Raw genomic sequence first — 15,856 nt, forward strand, 5'->3', positions numbered from 1 at the left:
AGGCCGCCGTGTAGCTAGTGGGAGTGTGCAACGCAAAGCTGGTCAAGGGTCGGGGGTAAACTGCTTGTGTCTCCTCTCTCTCTGCCTCCTGGGGCATTTCCCGCAGGGGCTTCATGTGCTCTCTCAAATCATCCAGCTCCTGCCAGATAATCCCCTGGCTTCTGGGATCTTGTGACATCACCTTCTCCCGTGTCCCTCCCAGACGCCTCCTCCTGCTGTTGCTAACCTCTGGTTCCTTACCGTCCCTGCTTGGCTTCTCGGCTCTTCTCTCACCTGCGCCCCCAGTTCTTTATATGGAATTTCTCTGGTTGAAAGACCTAAAGTGGTTTCCGTTTTCCTGGTTGGACACAGCCCAAACCCCCTAGCTGGGGAATCACTACTATGAGGAAGCTAGAAGCATGGCAGAAACGGCCTGAGACAGCATAGCAAGTGTGTGTGTGTGTGTGTGTGTGTGTGTGTGTGTGTGTGTGTACACGGGTAAGCATGTGCATTTCACTATGAAATGGCAAGAGCCTTTTTACCCGGGAACCGAGCTTAGATATCTTTAGATCTCAAGGCTCTAGCACCATGCCTGGAGTGCAGCAGGCATCAGTAAATGTTGGCTGACCTGATGTATCTGTTTGGTGAAACATACCCAGCCAGAGTGGCTGTGTAGTTTATCACTCTATCTCAAAGTGTCTATTAGACATAAGAAATACAGGTCCTTCTAGTCTATAAAATGTACCGGTGAGCCATTCGGCCACACTCCGCAGAACCACATAGAGAACAGCATCATCAGTGATTTCTATGGGCTCTTTCTGACTTTGAACCATAGTAGTTATTTTAGATGAAAGATATTAATTACTCAAAACTTGCGGAAATGTACAATTGCCGAAAAAAGAAAGTGGGTGAAAACTGGATGAAAGACATGGGAAAACATTGGGGGGCAGGCAATTCCTTTAAATTATGTCAGTTTCCACATGTTTATGCAGGCCGAGTTAGCTGAGTGTAGCTTTGGCCCGGGATGGAGAGATCTGGGTGCTGGTGTCAGCTCTGCCACTAACCAGCCATCTGGCCTTGGGCCAGTCCTTTCTCTCCGGCCCTCGGTTTCCTTGTTGGTAAAATGAAGACGTATGATGAAATGATTTTGTGCTAAAATATCCAAAAGCTTGTCAGTGTCTAGACAATCAAGCCCAATTTTACTATTTTATGAAATAAGACCTCACTTCATCTGACTGCGATTTACCTTTGCAGCCTCTCCACACTCCCCGGCCCTCCCTGCCCCCGGCTCAGCCGTTGCCTTATGGCCCTTGACCTTTACGATCTTATTCTCTCTATTTGTAATTGTCTTCCCTGCTCTTAACCCCACTTTGTGGCTCAGCTTAAATTTCCCTCTTTTTTTGCAGTGGTCTCATTTCCCCCTCCTATTGGGATAAAAGGAATAAGATGCCTTGTCAGGGAGAGGAAAGTGTGGGGCGCTGGTTCAGAGAGTGGACTGTGGGGCCGGAATGAGTGCGTTTAAGCCCTGGGTCTGCGATTTACTAGCTGTGTGACAGGGACGGAAGGTCACTTCCTGGCTATGTCTCAGTTTCTTCACCTGCAAAGTGTTGATCATTTTCCTGGTTGGACATAGACTAAACTACCTGGGTAGGGAATCACAACTAGTCTGGGGGCTGTAAACATGGCAGAAATGGGCTGAGGCAACACACCAGGTGTGTGTGTGTGTGTGTGTGTTTTCTTCTCAAACAGCCAGATTCTGTCTTCTATGACTTAAGCTTGAACATTTCTGGCTCTTTAAGCTCCAGCACAGTGATCGACATGGCGGGCACTAGTGAATGTTTGCTGAACTAGTGAATGTTTAATCCTGGCGAGGGTTAACTTAGGTGATCCCTTCTGTGCCTAGCAGAGGGCATGGCACACGGGGACGCGTCGTGGTGCAGCCATCACTATCATCACACCATTATGTGGGTCCAACCGGCTTTCTCCTTCCCTGTTTTAGAGCAGAGATCCATCCATTTTTGCGTTCTTCCCACATTCATGTGTTGAAGTGTCAGTTCCCACTACCTCAGAATGTGGCTACGTTCAGAAGTAGGGGCTTTGAAGAGGTCATTGAGTTAAGATGAGGCCATAGGATGGGCCCTACTCCAATCTGGCTGGGGTCCTTCCGAGAAGAGGGGAGCAGGACCCAGAGAGAGACAGCAGCAGGGGTTCGGGTGCACAGAAGAAGGACCCTGTGAAGAGGCAGTGGGAGGGTGGCCTCAGAGGAAACCAGCCCTGCCAGCACCTTGATCTTGGACTTCCAGCCTCCGCAGCTGTGAACAAACGAATATATGTTGTTTAAAGCCCTCCGTCTGTGGTATTTTGTTCTGACAACCCTAGCAAACTAATATAGAAACGAAGTGGGGTTTTTTTGTTTGTTTGTTTGTTGCGTTTTTTCGGAAATGAAGTTTTTATTCACATATTCAGCAAATATTTATGGAACATCTATTAGGTGCCAGGCACTGATTTGCTACTGAGTGCTCAAAAATCAAAGAGAAAGAGCTTCTGTTTTCAGGAACTACTAGTCTAGGGGAAGAGATGGACATCCACAGATCATTATAGGGGGAGTGTGGTAAGAACGAGCCAGGAGAGATCCACGCCCTCAGAGGGCACATCAGTGCTGGATGGGGGTGGGGTTGACAAGAAAGGGCTGTTTGGCCTTGTGTATTGTTTGATGCCTGGCACCCCGGCAGTGCTGCACTCACAGCCCATCCTCTAGGTGAAGCGAGGAGATTCCTTAGCACTCAAGGAAACAGAGCCCACGGGTGGACTCTGCTAAGCGTTGACTGTTGCCAAGGCCCCACAAAGCTAGGGCAGTGGAAAGGCTGATGGATGGGAAGGAAGAGGAAGTGGGTTCTCATCGCAGCCCTACCACAAGCCGGTGGTGTGGTGACCCAGTACAACGCCCTTCCTTGTCTGGACCTCTATTTCCTCATCTGTAAAACATGACAAGGTTGGGATAGTTCATCTCTAAGGTCCCTTCCAGCTCTATAAAATCTTTTCTGAAATCGAGTTCACCAAAGATACGGTCTGAGTCTCAGTTTCCTTTTTCATCACTCGAGGGTGTTAGTTATCTTTGCCATTCTTTTTAATTCACAGAGATTGTGTAAGTCTGTATTTGGAAGCTCCTGTACCTTCCCTCTGGGAGCATTGATTAATTTCAACAGGCAACTGCCCCTGAGTTAAGAGTATGTGCTAGATGTAATGGGGTCTGGCCTCCGTTTCTCCATCGACTCCACTCAGTTGTGAACACTTAAAATGGTTTACCTTTCAAACAGGAAGTCATAGAAATACAGCCCTGTACTAACCGCAAGTCTTTGACTTAATAACTAGATCGTCAACTAAGTCAATCCCTGCTGAAGGAGGTGATGGGAAACATACAAAATGAAGGATTGATCTGTTGACATTTCCTGGAAAGAAAGTAATGTCTTCTACTCAGCTACTCACAGCAAGGAGTAGTTACCACAAGTATCTTAAAAGCCAAGTTCTATTAAGATAGTTTGGAGAGAGGGTAGATCAGTTAGGAAAAAAAAAAATTGTCAGTGTCCAAGATTAGGAAGCTTCAATGAATTTTGATACATTCATATGTAATTTATGCAGCATTTAAAGCATTATTTTAAAAGATAATTTCATAGCACGTAGAAACACAACATAACGATAAGAGAAAAAAGCAGGATACAAACCATAATTTAGCATAATCTTATTTTCTATCAGGTGTATACTATATATCCTATATATACCTAGGGGAAAAAAAGGCCTGAAAAAAAAGAAATACTCCAAAATATTAACAGAAGTAATATCCGGAAGGAGGAAGTATGAGTGGTTTTTATTGGTTTCTTTATACTACTCTCCATTTTCAAATTTCTTTCAATATGTATTCATCTGTGTGATTAGTCATTTAGCAAATATTTCTTATGCATCAACTGTGAGCCACCGTGTTGTAGACGATAGAGAGAGAGGCGCACCCCAGCCGTCCTGCAGTTCACCCTCTAGTGAGCAGACACAGAGCATAAAGAAGAAACACGGATGAATCAGCAAGATGGTACAGATGGTGATGCAGCCAGGGAACCCACCTAGTCATGGTGATGCAAAGGAGAGAGAGCAGGGCCTGCATCAGGGAGGACGGCCCTGAGGAAGTGCCGTTACCGTGGAGACTGACTCATGCAAGGAAGCCCAAAGATCTGGCAGGAGAGCAGTCCCGCAAGGCTGCAGGGCCGGAACTGCACCGGCACCCTGGGCCCAGGAAGAAGCCAAGTAGCTGCAGTGGGGCCCCAGAAAACGGTCACGCGGGGAGTGATAACATCATATGGCCCTCAGAGGGATGACTCTGGCTGCAGAATGGAGAGGGGCCCCTGGTCATAGAGGCAGAGAAGAGACAGGGAGACCTGTTAAGAGACGTGTTTGCTTCAAATTTGCCAATTCTGTGACATCCGTTTCCGTAAGTGTGAAATGAGGCTGTTGGGCTAGGCCAGTGATTTCTAAGAACACCTCCAGTACTTACAAAAGAAAAAACGTTATTATTTTTTGTGTGTGTGTTTGCCTTTTCAGAAAGCATGTAAGCCTCGTATACACAGGGCCCAAGTTCTGTTCCCTCTCTTTAGTTATTCCCAGTGCACCGCCTTGCACTTCCAGGGCCCAGGGAAGGCGTGCAAATCAGGGGGGAGGGTATGTGTATGGCTGAGTCATTAGTCCTTAGGGTAGTTTCTACTGTGCTTCCTTGTGAACTCGCCTGCCCGCTGTCTTTATCCTGAAGGTACTAGGGAGCCACTGAAGGTTACTTCTGTGTTTTACTGTGTCTCAGGCAGCAATGAAGGGAAGTCTGGAGGGAACCCATTTTGGAAGCAGGGAGACAGAGAGACACATTGTTTTCCTAGAGAATGCCCCTGGGCTATGATACTCGAGAGAGCCTATCTATGCTAAAAGGGGACACCTCCTCGCACAAAAACACCCCCCTGGTGGTTCGAGCAAACACTGGGAGGTGAGAAAGTGTGAGACTCCACCTATTTATAACTGGGGGAAATGAGGCACAAAGAGACAAAGTGAGTCATGTGCCAAGGATTTCTGACTTCAGGGCCTCCTCTCGGCTAATGGCTAATGTGAAAACCAGACTCCACTGAGTGTGTCATCCAGGGGGGAGGAGGGACTCTGCTTGTGCCCGAATAGAGGGGAAGGGAGTGTCTGGGTGGGCCGCACGGGGAAGGGGGAGACAAGTGTCCTGGGCAGAAACGGAGAGCAATGCTCTGCTACCTTCATGTGGACACTCCCATAATCCCAGAAATGCTAAAATTGGCTGCCGAGCTTGTGTTATGAAACCAGAGCAGATCACACAAAAGAAAGAAGCAAAACTTGAGTCATCGCGATGAGAGTTCTTGCGGAGAGCATGCAAACCCAAGCGAAAATAGATCAGAGACGCTTTCCCAGGAGACGCAGAGCTTGGAGATCCTAGAACCAAATGTGTCACGTGAAAGATGGGGAGGCAAAGGTGGGGACGGGAGGGAGTGTCACACTCTGGAGATGGAGAACAGGCTCCGCCAGCAGGGTCGAGACTGGGACTCGAACCCAGCTCTCCCCACTCGGAGGTCACTCCTTCACAACGAATTCTGGCTCTAACTCCTTGTTTGCCAAACGGACAGATGGGGCACAAGAGCAGGGGGCAATTAAAGTGACTTCAAATCCTGTTGCCATGTACACACACACACACACACACACACACACACACACACATTGTTTCAGTTTGGCAAGGTCTTCCTTTCGCTAAGTACCAGGGACCATTACTTAGATATCTGCATCCGTCACCCCCAGTTCAAAGGCACAGCTCCTGGAACCTAGGGAGCTCTCAGTCCAACCCCTTTGTTTTACAGATGAGGACCAGAGTCCAGCATGGAGGAGGAGGCAGAGTCACCTAAACCAAGAACCAGAGCAACCTATCCCCAATCCAGTGCTCTTCCTAGCACTGGCCCGAGACCTGCAGGAAGGGAAACTGTGATTTTTAATACACATGCATGACTTTCCGTTCTCAAGTTCTCGAAAGGAAGGTGTTAGAGATCTAGACAATTTCCAGCTCATTGCTTTCGCTAAGGCCTGAAGTCTTGGCACACTGATTGTTGAAATTCTACAGAAATCTTTAAACTTCTCTGAAAGGCTTTACCATGATGGTAACAATCACAGTCATCCATTAAATAAACATTTAATGTCCACTTTGTACCGTCACTCTGCTGGGTCTTCGGAATGTACTTTTAATCTCTTTTCATTTCCATGATATTATGATGCAGATATTATCGTTCTTGTTTTTTTCACAGAGGGAAATACAAGTTGGAGAGGCCAAGCAATTTTCTCCAGGTCATAGATTCAGGAAGAGTCAGAGTTGGGATTTGAACGTCTATTGACTTCGGTTATGCGGAGTGCCTCGGGGATGTGGTGGTCCGTACCACATTGTGGGCACCACCTGGGGGAGGCTCACGGTCCTGGGGGCGTAGAGGGCCAAGTTTCTCCACACCCCATCCTGTTCTGAGGTGCCAAGCAGATGTGAACTCTTGTTTACTCATGAAGTCCCCAAGTCGCTCCCAGAGGCTCAGGGTGGGGTTCCAAAGAGCCAAGACCCGCGGTAGCTGGGCTAGGCTGTGAGGAGGCTCAGATCAGAGCAAAGCTCATTAACTTCAGAGGATGACTATCCTTGAGAGATTTGGCCCAGAGATGTGAAGGAAATGAAGTGAGGATATATCCGAGAGGGTCAGACTGAGACTGCAGAAAGGACGCAGAACACAATTCTAAAGTCGGTTTGCCGCTGGAAGCCCCTCTGCGTTTTATGTGAATACACCTTTCCTAGCAGACCCAGAGAGTTTCCTGCACAAAACAAGAATTGCCTCTAGCGTCCCCAGTAGCATTTTGGTTTTGCTTGAATGTCTTCAGACAGGGAGCTCATGACCTTTCAGACTTATAATTGTTAGAAAGTTCTAGTCTTTACACCGGGCCAGAGATCTGTCTCCCAGATGTGTCCATGCACTGGGTACAGCTTGGTCCTTTGGCTTACAAAGACTAAATCTGCTTCCTCCCTACCCAGCAGCACTCTGGATATTTGAAGAAAACTTTTATTTTTTATGCCAGTGTTCCCCGAAGTGTGCTGGGCAGAGTAGTAAGTTTGCACAATGTTAATGGGTGTCCTCTATAAAACAAACATATCAAAACAAACAGACAAAAGGCCACAAATAGCATTCTGTAGGCATGCTAAGTTAAACCAGGTCAACCAGGTCTGTTTCCTGCAAGTCTGCTCAGAACGTTTACCACGTTTCTGCATAGTGTGAACTGTGAAATGCGAAGGCCGGCCCTGCAATGTTTCCCAAACTTTAACCTCAAAAGCTTTTTTTTTTTTTTCTCCCAGTGTACCATTTGCTATTTTCCACATATACTATTAGAAAAAGTGTTTGGAAAATGCTTCCCTACAAAAATCTAGGTTCTTATTATCATTGTCTCCAAGCTAAAAAGTCAGGCTCCTCTAAAGATTCCTTTTGAGACACGCTGAGATTCCCTCACTGTCTTCACTCTTGTTCTCCAGCGTAGGGCTATGAGATGAAAATACAGGAAATCCAGTTAAATTTGAATTTCAGATAAACAATGAATTTTTTTTTGGTACAAGTGTGTTCCATGCAGTATTTGAGACATATTTATATGAAAAAAGAATTTGTTGGTTATCCAAGATTAAAATTTAACTGAACATCCTAGATTTTTATTTGCTAAATCTGGCAAGCCTAGAAGGGCCCCAATGTCCCTCTTCCCTTGAAAAATGTGGGCACAGTACTTCAGAGATGTACCAAGACCGAGACCATTGATAACCTTGCAAGCTACGATCAACTACACTTTTCCCTGAGATGGTTTTATTTTTATTTTTTTAAAGATTTATTTATTTATTTGAGCGAGAGAGAGCACGTGGGTGGAGAGGCAGAGGAAAAGAGAGTCCTAAGCAGACTCCACACTGAATGCCGAGCCTGACATGGGGCTCGATCTCACGACCCTGAGATCACGACCTGAGCTGAAACGAAAAGTTGGATGCTTAACTGACAGTGCCACCCAGGCACCCCTCCCTGAGATGTTTTTAAAGGAAGACAATAATATTTTTATCGATGATTAGGAGTCAGTCTGAGGTTGAAGATCCCTCAGCAAATGTCCTAGTCCTAGCAAAATCCTGACACCGATTTCCTATCCCTCACCCTTATTCATAAGTCTATTGAAGTTTCTCTGGTGTTAGTATTGAACATGATCCAAAAATGATTTATAATTCCCTTTTCATTGTCTGTCTTCTCCATTAGACTGTAAGAAACTAAAACACAGGGAACCAACCATGTCTATCTTTTTTTTTTTTAAAGATTTTATTTATTTATTTGACAGAGAGAGAGACAGACAGCCAGCGAGAGAGGGAACACAAGCAGGGGGAGTCGGAGAGGAAGAAGCAGGTCCCAGCGGAGCAGGGAGCCTGATGTGGGGCTCGATCCAAGGACCCCGGGATCACACTCAGAGCCGAAGGCAGACGCTTAACGACTGAGCCACCCAGGTGCCCCAACCATGTCTATCTTAGTCATAGTTATATCCCTGGTAGCTAGCACAGGTTCTGCCATTTGTAAGTGTTCAAACATCTTTTCAAGGAATGAATGAATGAATGAATGAGTCAATCAATCCATCCATCCATCAATCAAATGTTGTTTGGGGAGCTAAGTAAATCAGATAAGCTGACACTTGGAGGGGAAGCGATTGCCCATGGGAACTTTCCTCATGGTGGGGATGCGCCCTCCATCCCAAGTTTTCTCAGACCCGTTAAATACAGTTCACCTGTGCTACAGGCAAATCCGTTGGAAGATTAGAACAAGAACATCTAATTGCTATGACTAAAATAAGACTTTTTAGCCAAATTCAAGCTGTTTTCAAGAAGCTGAAATACTTCCTGGAGCCTGCAATTTTTACCGAGGTGTGGAACTTGGCCCTTCGAAGCAGGCTGGGCTGTGCCCCATGGGCGTGGGATTGGGGCAAACGACACCCGGTCTTCCCACGGAAACATCCTGGTCCAAGAGAAATTGGGCAAAGTGAACAAGCACGGGCCTCCGTAGAGCCCTGGGCTGCCAGCTGGGCAGGTATGTGGGCCCATGGTTCTCACTGGGGAAAGTGCATGTGGTGACTGGCAGGAGGAACCCGAAAGGCCTGGAGCTTGGCTCTAAGCCCCGGTGGACAGAGCTGAGCGCTGCCCCCTTCCCAGCATGAGCTCGCCCACGCTTGGCGCTTGTCAATACCGGAAGCACCCTGGGGACTGTCTCCGGAGCGGGCCGGTGCCTATCTGCAGCTTGGCAGCTGGGCCTTCAGGGCTGGGGAGCGCTAGCATCGAATGCGTAAGATAAAATGCAGCAGAAAGCAGAGAAGTATGGTGAGAGGAGCCTGAGTCCTAGGAGGGTAGCAGAGCGCAGGAAAGCTTGTGATAGTTCCTGACTGACCATGAAGACCTGAGTTCGAGTCCCAACCCTGCCATGTGGTAGCTCCATGCCCTTAGGCAAATCTTTTAACCTCAAGTGTTTTTTGTTTTGTTTTGTTTTTAAGATTTTACTTATTTATTTATTTGAGAGAGAGCATGCACGAGTCGGGGGAGAAGCAGAGGGAGAGGGACAAGCCGATTCCATGCTGAGCACAGAGCCCAAAGAGGGGCTCAATCCCACGACCCCGAGATCATGACCTGAGCTGAAATCAAGAGCTGGACACTTAACTGACCGAGCCACCCAAGCGCCTCTAACCTCAGTCTTTTTATCTGTGAAATGGGAACAAGCATGCTGACCTCAGAGTTGGAAGGCTTAGGTAAGATGGCAGATACAAAAGCCCTTTGTAAACGGCCAAATGCTAGATCAATGTGAGGGACTGTGGCAACACCGTGTCCCCTTGAGCACCGTGCTATGGTCTGCAGCACTGGACGGATCCAAGAGCTCGCTGCCAGGAGAGCATAAAAGAGCCCCCAACTGGGAGAGGAGAAGGGTGTTCCTCACACAGCCTGAAGCAAAATAAGAAGAGCTTCAAGTTACATTATATAATTCTTTTTAATTATAGAAGAAAACATTTCCAAGCACACATTGGCAAACATAAAATCTCACTGGGTAGGAGTCTTTAAAATATCAAAAAACCCCTTGGGAACGTTGTTATGGCCTTAAGATGTAAGGCTCTAGGTGAGGCTTGAATTGAGCGTGAATGTTCCTATTGATCCCCTGGAGTCTGTCACTGGCTCTGGTTAAGGTCCTCGCGGGCTTTGCTGGTAAACAGGAGCAAAACACACACAAGTGTAGTTCCAGTTCATCGGAGGGAACGTAATGCAGAGCGTGGTGGCAGATAAATTACTTGCCACTTTCTCTGTGGAGAGATGGTACACCCACCAGAGGAAAATTTGTTATTGTGCGAATATGTGTGTACATGTGTTTACTGTGCCAAGGCCGTAAAGGACGCAGTGGGACATCTCACCTTGAAAGGCTTTCCTTTCCTGCCGGGGCTTTGTCTGTTTCTCCCTCTAGTGTCGCATTTCATGCGGTGGTTCCTTATGGAATGCACTACTTGGGGTCCCACCACAGTCCCCACCAGGACCTGCAGTCCTCTGATTCCCCATCGTTCCATTTACTTCGTGGTACTGCCGACTCTGTGCAAAGGGTGCCCGGACTTGGAGTGGGGCAGAGGCTCTGCTTACAACTCTGGGAGGGCACAAGGCAATCTTTATGCAACCCGACCTGCCCATCCTCCCCTCCTTGCCCAGGCCAAGAATAGTCAATGATCATGTTCTGGAAGAAACCCCACCTTGTCCTGGTGAGATATGAGCCAAGAGGAGTGGGAGCAGAGAAGGAGGCACGGGCAGGAGGCCAAGCCTAAAAGCCCAAAGCTCCAAAGTTACAGGGTTTGGATCAGGTCTGATCCCCACCCCAAGGACTGGCTTAGGCCTGATGATACCCAGCGAGGAGTATGTTTCCACACCTCCCAATGCCCGCTGGGTTTCCATACCGTGCACATAAGTACAGAAGAGTGTGTTCAGAGAGGCAGTGTTTTTAAGTGAATATTTACATGTAAATGTGTGTTTCTAAGAAAACACACACAAGCGTTCCTGGGAAGCCATGTGTGTGCCCTTATCTATGTGAGAGTGCTTTCATAGAGTAGATACCCATCTGATCTCCACTGTAAACATATCAGTGACTTCTAAAAGCTCTTGGGATAAAGACCCTAATCTTTAGTGTGGCCTAGAAATCTCTTCATGTGTGGTCCCAGTCTTCCTCTTGGGGGCTTACCTTGTACCTTGCTTTGCTCTCCTTCTCTGCACCTGACTAAACTGACCTTCGCTCAGTCTTCTTATGCACAAGGTCCCTTACCACAGGACATTTGCACGTGCTTTTCTACCTGAGTGGCCTGCTCTTCTCTCCTTTCTTTTTCAAGAAATTATCTAGCTATCTTCAGCTCCCAGCTGAAACCATGCTTCTTTGGGAGAACCTTTCCTGAGCTCTTAGAATTAGTCAGATTCCCTCAAAATGCCACAAATCTCCTCCATAGCATCAATCACAGTTGCAATGTGGCATGCATTCTTAAAAAGTTCTCTCTGTCCAGGGTGCCGGGACTCAGATGGTTGGGCATCTGCCTTTGGCTCGGGTCATGATCCCAGGGTCCTGGGATCAAACCCCACATTGGGCTCCCTTCTCAGCAGGGAGCCTGCTTCTCCCTCTCCCTCTGCCACTCGCCCTGCTTGTGTGCTCTCTCACACTGTCTCTTTCTCTCTCTCAAATAAATAAATAAAATCTTTTTTTAAAAAAGTTCTCTCAGGGCGCCTGAGTGGCTTAGTTGTTAAGCGTCTGCCTTCAGCTCAGGGCGTGATCCTGGCGTTATGGGATCGAGCCCCACATCAGGCTCCTCCACTGGGAGCCTGCTTCTTCCTCTCCCACTTCCCCTGCTTGTGTGTTCCCTCTCTCGCTGGCTGTCTCTCTCTCTGTCAAATAAATACATAAAATCTTAAAAAAATTAAAAAAAATAAAAAAGTTCTCTCATTATACACAAACTCAATAAGGTCAAAGATAAACTGTTCTTGTTCACTTACTGTTCTCCAACACCTAACAATTCCTGGCATTTAGTAGGAATCCAGTACACATGCATTAAATCAAGGCTGTAGAGACTTATCAAGGAGAAGGGGTCTGCACGTGGACCTGTGGCTACTCAGGCAGCAGTGGGACTGTGATTACATGACGTGGCATGTTTGCTCATTTGAATCACACAAAAGTGTACTTAGGAATCCTTACATGTGTTTTTCTCTAAGATTTAGGTCTGAGTGTGTCCGTCCTATACGTGTGTATATATTCATATGGGAGTGTACACAGAAGAACCTAGATGTGGCCATATAGCTATGTGGAAATGCACGTGTGTGTATTCGTGTTGATACAGATGTAGGGATCAGTGTAAAAGTCTGTGTGTGTGTTTATTTGGGTGTGTGCATCTGTGTGTGGAGGTGTATGGGTGAATATGTATGAATCACACTCTTCTCTGCAGCTGGGTGGGACCCCCGTCAGGTTTCTAAGTAGGAGGGTTTATGTATGTTGGGTAAATAGATTCATATAGACTTTAGCATGATTTGGCTTAACCAAGGCATGATGTCAGGGAGGAAGGAGCACTGGACTAGGAGTCTATCATTTGCAGCAAAATCCCTTTTCTTCCTGTGCTGCTACCTTCCGGTCTACTGTAGGGGGTTTAGGACTGGGCATTTTAGGGTCAGAGTAATTCTTTATCATTTATTAATTGTTTTCATCTACATTGCTTTTTTTTTTGGTAACACCAGAAAATTAGGATTCTGTTTATTTGATAGGATGATTTTGTTTTTTTGTTTTGTTTTTGTTTTTGGTGAATCTATGCAACTGTATGGGATCCTTTCTTTTGTATGCCTACATTTTGTGCTCTTTAGTGAGAAGGGTGGGGAAGGGAAGACAGTGCTGGCTTTTGGTCCCTGAATTGCCTCGGAGCACCTGCGTCGCAGTCCTCTGGGGAAGTTGTGGCAAAATGCAGATTCTTGGCTCCCAATCACAGTCGTGTCCGATCAGAATCTCAGGGACGGGGGCCAGGAATGTGCATTTTCTCAGAAATTCCCCCAAATCATTTTTGGGACTCACTGCAGTAAAATAAAATAGCTCCAAGAAACTCCTACCTAAACTGACATCACTGAGCCCTTCCATGATCCTATAGAAAGAAATTTCTAAGGCTGGCCCCTCAGGCCCTTGAGGCTGACCCTCTGTCTGTGAGGCTGAGGAGGCCAGGTGATTTTTTTTGGAATTACAGAGAGACACCGGAAGTGAAACAGGAAAGAAGTCTGAACGTTGGAAGCAGAAAAGGCTTAGAGTCGGCGATGCATCTCAGGAGAACCGCGAACTCCTCTCAACCCAAACGAAACGACAAAAACCCACCCACAGACGGTCAGGCTTTTCTGCAGTATTTAGCAATATCTGATAGGATTTTTATAAAGAGGAACATTCGGCGGTAGAACAGAGATAGAACGGGCCCAATGAAGAAAACTCTCCAGCCAAAGGCAGTTACGGTTGAAAAGAAAGCAAGAGTTCCCTAGGACTCTAATTTTGCTTTGTCATGAGTATTGCAGTTGTGATTTTAAAAACTGTGTCCTCTTCCTGGAGAAGTGAGTATATTCAGAAACACCAGTCTTCCCGCTCTCAGCTCTGTAACAGTAATAACAGAACCAGCCAGGAGGGATGGTCCCCTCTTGGCCCCTGGAACCTTGTCCCTGACCCCACCTCTCAGAGCCGGGGGTTTCTTAGTACACTTGGGAAGTAATGTGCTTGCTCAATGCCCATCCCACCTGGATATTCTCTACTGTGAAACCTCAGATACTGACACAGACCTGGGCAGAGAGATAGGAAAAGCACCCCAAAGCCAGATGTCAGGGGCTTCCTGCCGTGACGGTCAGGATTTGACTCAGCACAAACCAGTGTGCTGGTACCAGGCGCCCGCCTCTGCCTCCTACCTGGCGGGGGAAGCCTGCAAACAGGGCCTGAACGGTGGTGAAAGCCGGGGTGCTGCCTGCTCTCTGGGCAATCTGGTTTCCTCGTTCATACTTAGCCATAGCCAATGCCCCCCCCCCGCTATCCTCCCCCCCCAGCCAGCATGGGCTTGCTTCTCAGTCGCAAGGCTCAGGAATTATTCAGCCCTCAGGAAAAGAATCCCTGGAGAAGGAAACAAAGTGTACCCAGTAAAAATGTCTTCTCATCATCCTCTCCCCCCTTCTCTCTGACCTGACCCCCCCCCTCCAAGGGGGAAAGACAGCCTATCCTAGCGGCGGCGAGGCACACGGGCTCTGGTTCAGAATACCTCCATTTCACTCCACTGGGTCGTGTCATCTTTGGCAACTCAGTTCACCCCTTCGAGTCTCAGTTTCCTTATTTATAGTAGGGTTGGGGTGAGCACTAAATGAGATTGTGCACAAAAACTGCCAAGCACAATACGGAGTTCACAGGAGCACTCCGGAGTTCTTGGCCATTATTCTCATGAGCGGTGCTCCAGGGAATAGAAATCTGCTGTTGTACTTTTCAAATAGTAGGTATGGGTCCCTATATAACTTGAACAGACTTATTTTAACATAAGTGAACTGGCCGGGCCAGAGGCATGTAACAATGCAGTGAGAACTTGCCCTGGGGGTTCAGTGCTTAGTTTCCCGGGCTCTAAAAGCAGACTAGAGCCCATTTGCAGAAAGCATGCTTTCAAAGAGGCCAGTGTGGAAACATGTCTTTCATGACTAGTAAGGAATTAGGGGGCATTCTGTTTAATTGACAGAATTTATCTCTGTAAACTTATTCATCAAAATGGAATCCTTGGGCCACCGGTGTTAGAAAAACCTGGGGGAGCTTGCGAGAATGCAGATTCTTGGGCCCCAGCTCAGACTTCCCAATCTAGATGCTCTGGGAGTGATGATTCCTCTGTACCCCTAAAGCTTGAAAACTGTGGGCTTGTGTATATTGCCAGGCCAGTTACGATACTTGGATCACATTATACATAAAATATATTCAAGGAGGAATTTGTAAAATTATTATCAGTGATCCAAAGTTGTACTAATAATCTAGTTCATTTTTATTTAAAAATCTCTCTATACCCATTGCCTAGCCATGCTTAGGACAAAGACTGGAAGCCTACACATCACATTTAATAATGGCTCTCTCTAGGTGGTAATGTTATGTGTGATTTAACTCATTTTGTGCTTTCCTCTATTTTTAAATGTTCTACAAAGAGCATCTATTACCTTTTTAATAAGAAAAAATGTGCTTTTAAAATAAAAGCGCTGCAGCCACATATGCAACATTGAACACTTCCCAAAATCTTACAGAATTCTGGAAAAAGGAAACACAAGTCTCATGGAAACCAAACTGAACCAAACTATCTTTCATTTGAGATGATACCAAGTCTAGAGAAGGAAAGTGACTTGCCCCCGGTGGAGAGACCCTAGGTCTCTAGGCTCTAGGATCAGAGGGCTTTGAAGTGTTCCGTGCTTTCCAGGGACCTGCCTCCCTTCCTTCCCGCCCTGTGAGGGTGACGGAAAAACCACAGGAAGTGCACTGATTCTGAGGGTGGAGAAGTATGTAATAGCCTTTGCAGAGAGGACTTTGCAGCTCTCATTATTCTCTCTCTGGGAGTTAGTAGGTCATTTGCAAAAGGCATGGGAAGAGCAGCTGATGAAAAGGTCTAATAGTTTGGAAAACTGCTTAACCTTATTTCTCTATTTCTGGATTTCCCCCCATGGCCAAGGACTGTTGAGATCCTGATTTCCCCTGGAGGTTTCCTGTTTAGGAATGCAGCGAAACCT

At 46.8% G+C, this 15,856-nt stretch overlaps 1 protein-coding gene across 16 annotated transcripts in view; it reads right to left on the reverse strand.

The window, feature by feature from the left end:
* ADRB2 (adrenoceptor beta 2) overlaps positions 1-15,856 on the reverse strand; it is a 97,088-nt gene that overhangs the window by 74,808 nt on the left and 6,424 nt on the right. Inside the window, exon 2 of one of the 16 annotated variants that reach the window (XM_034656912.1) lies at positions 1,264-2,291. The exons of the other annotated variants lie outside the window; for them this stretch is intronic. Within the exon in view, the coding sequence (XP_034512803.1) occupies positions 2,119-2,291 (173 nt within the window). The 3' untranslated portion in view covers positions 1,264-2,118. Of the gene's footprint in view, positions 1-1,263; positions 2,292-15,856 lie in introns of those variants that run through there. 16 annotated transcript variants of the gene reach the window in all.

Source organism: Ailuropoda melanoleuca, chromosome 3, assembly GCF_002007445.2.
Source record: "Ailuropoda melanoleuca isolate Jingjing chromosome 3, ASM200744v2, whole genome shotgun sequence".
Taxonomy (NCBI): Eukaryota; Metazoa; Chordata; class Mammalia; order Carnivora; family Ursidae; genus Ailuropoda; species Ailuropoda melanoleuca.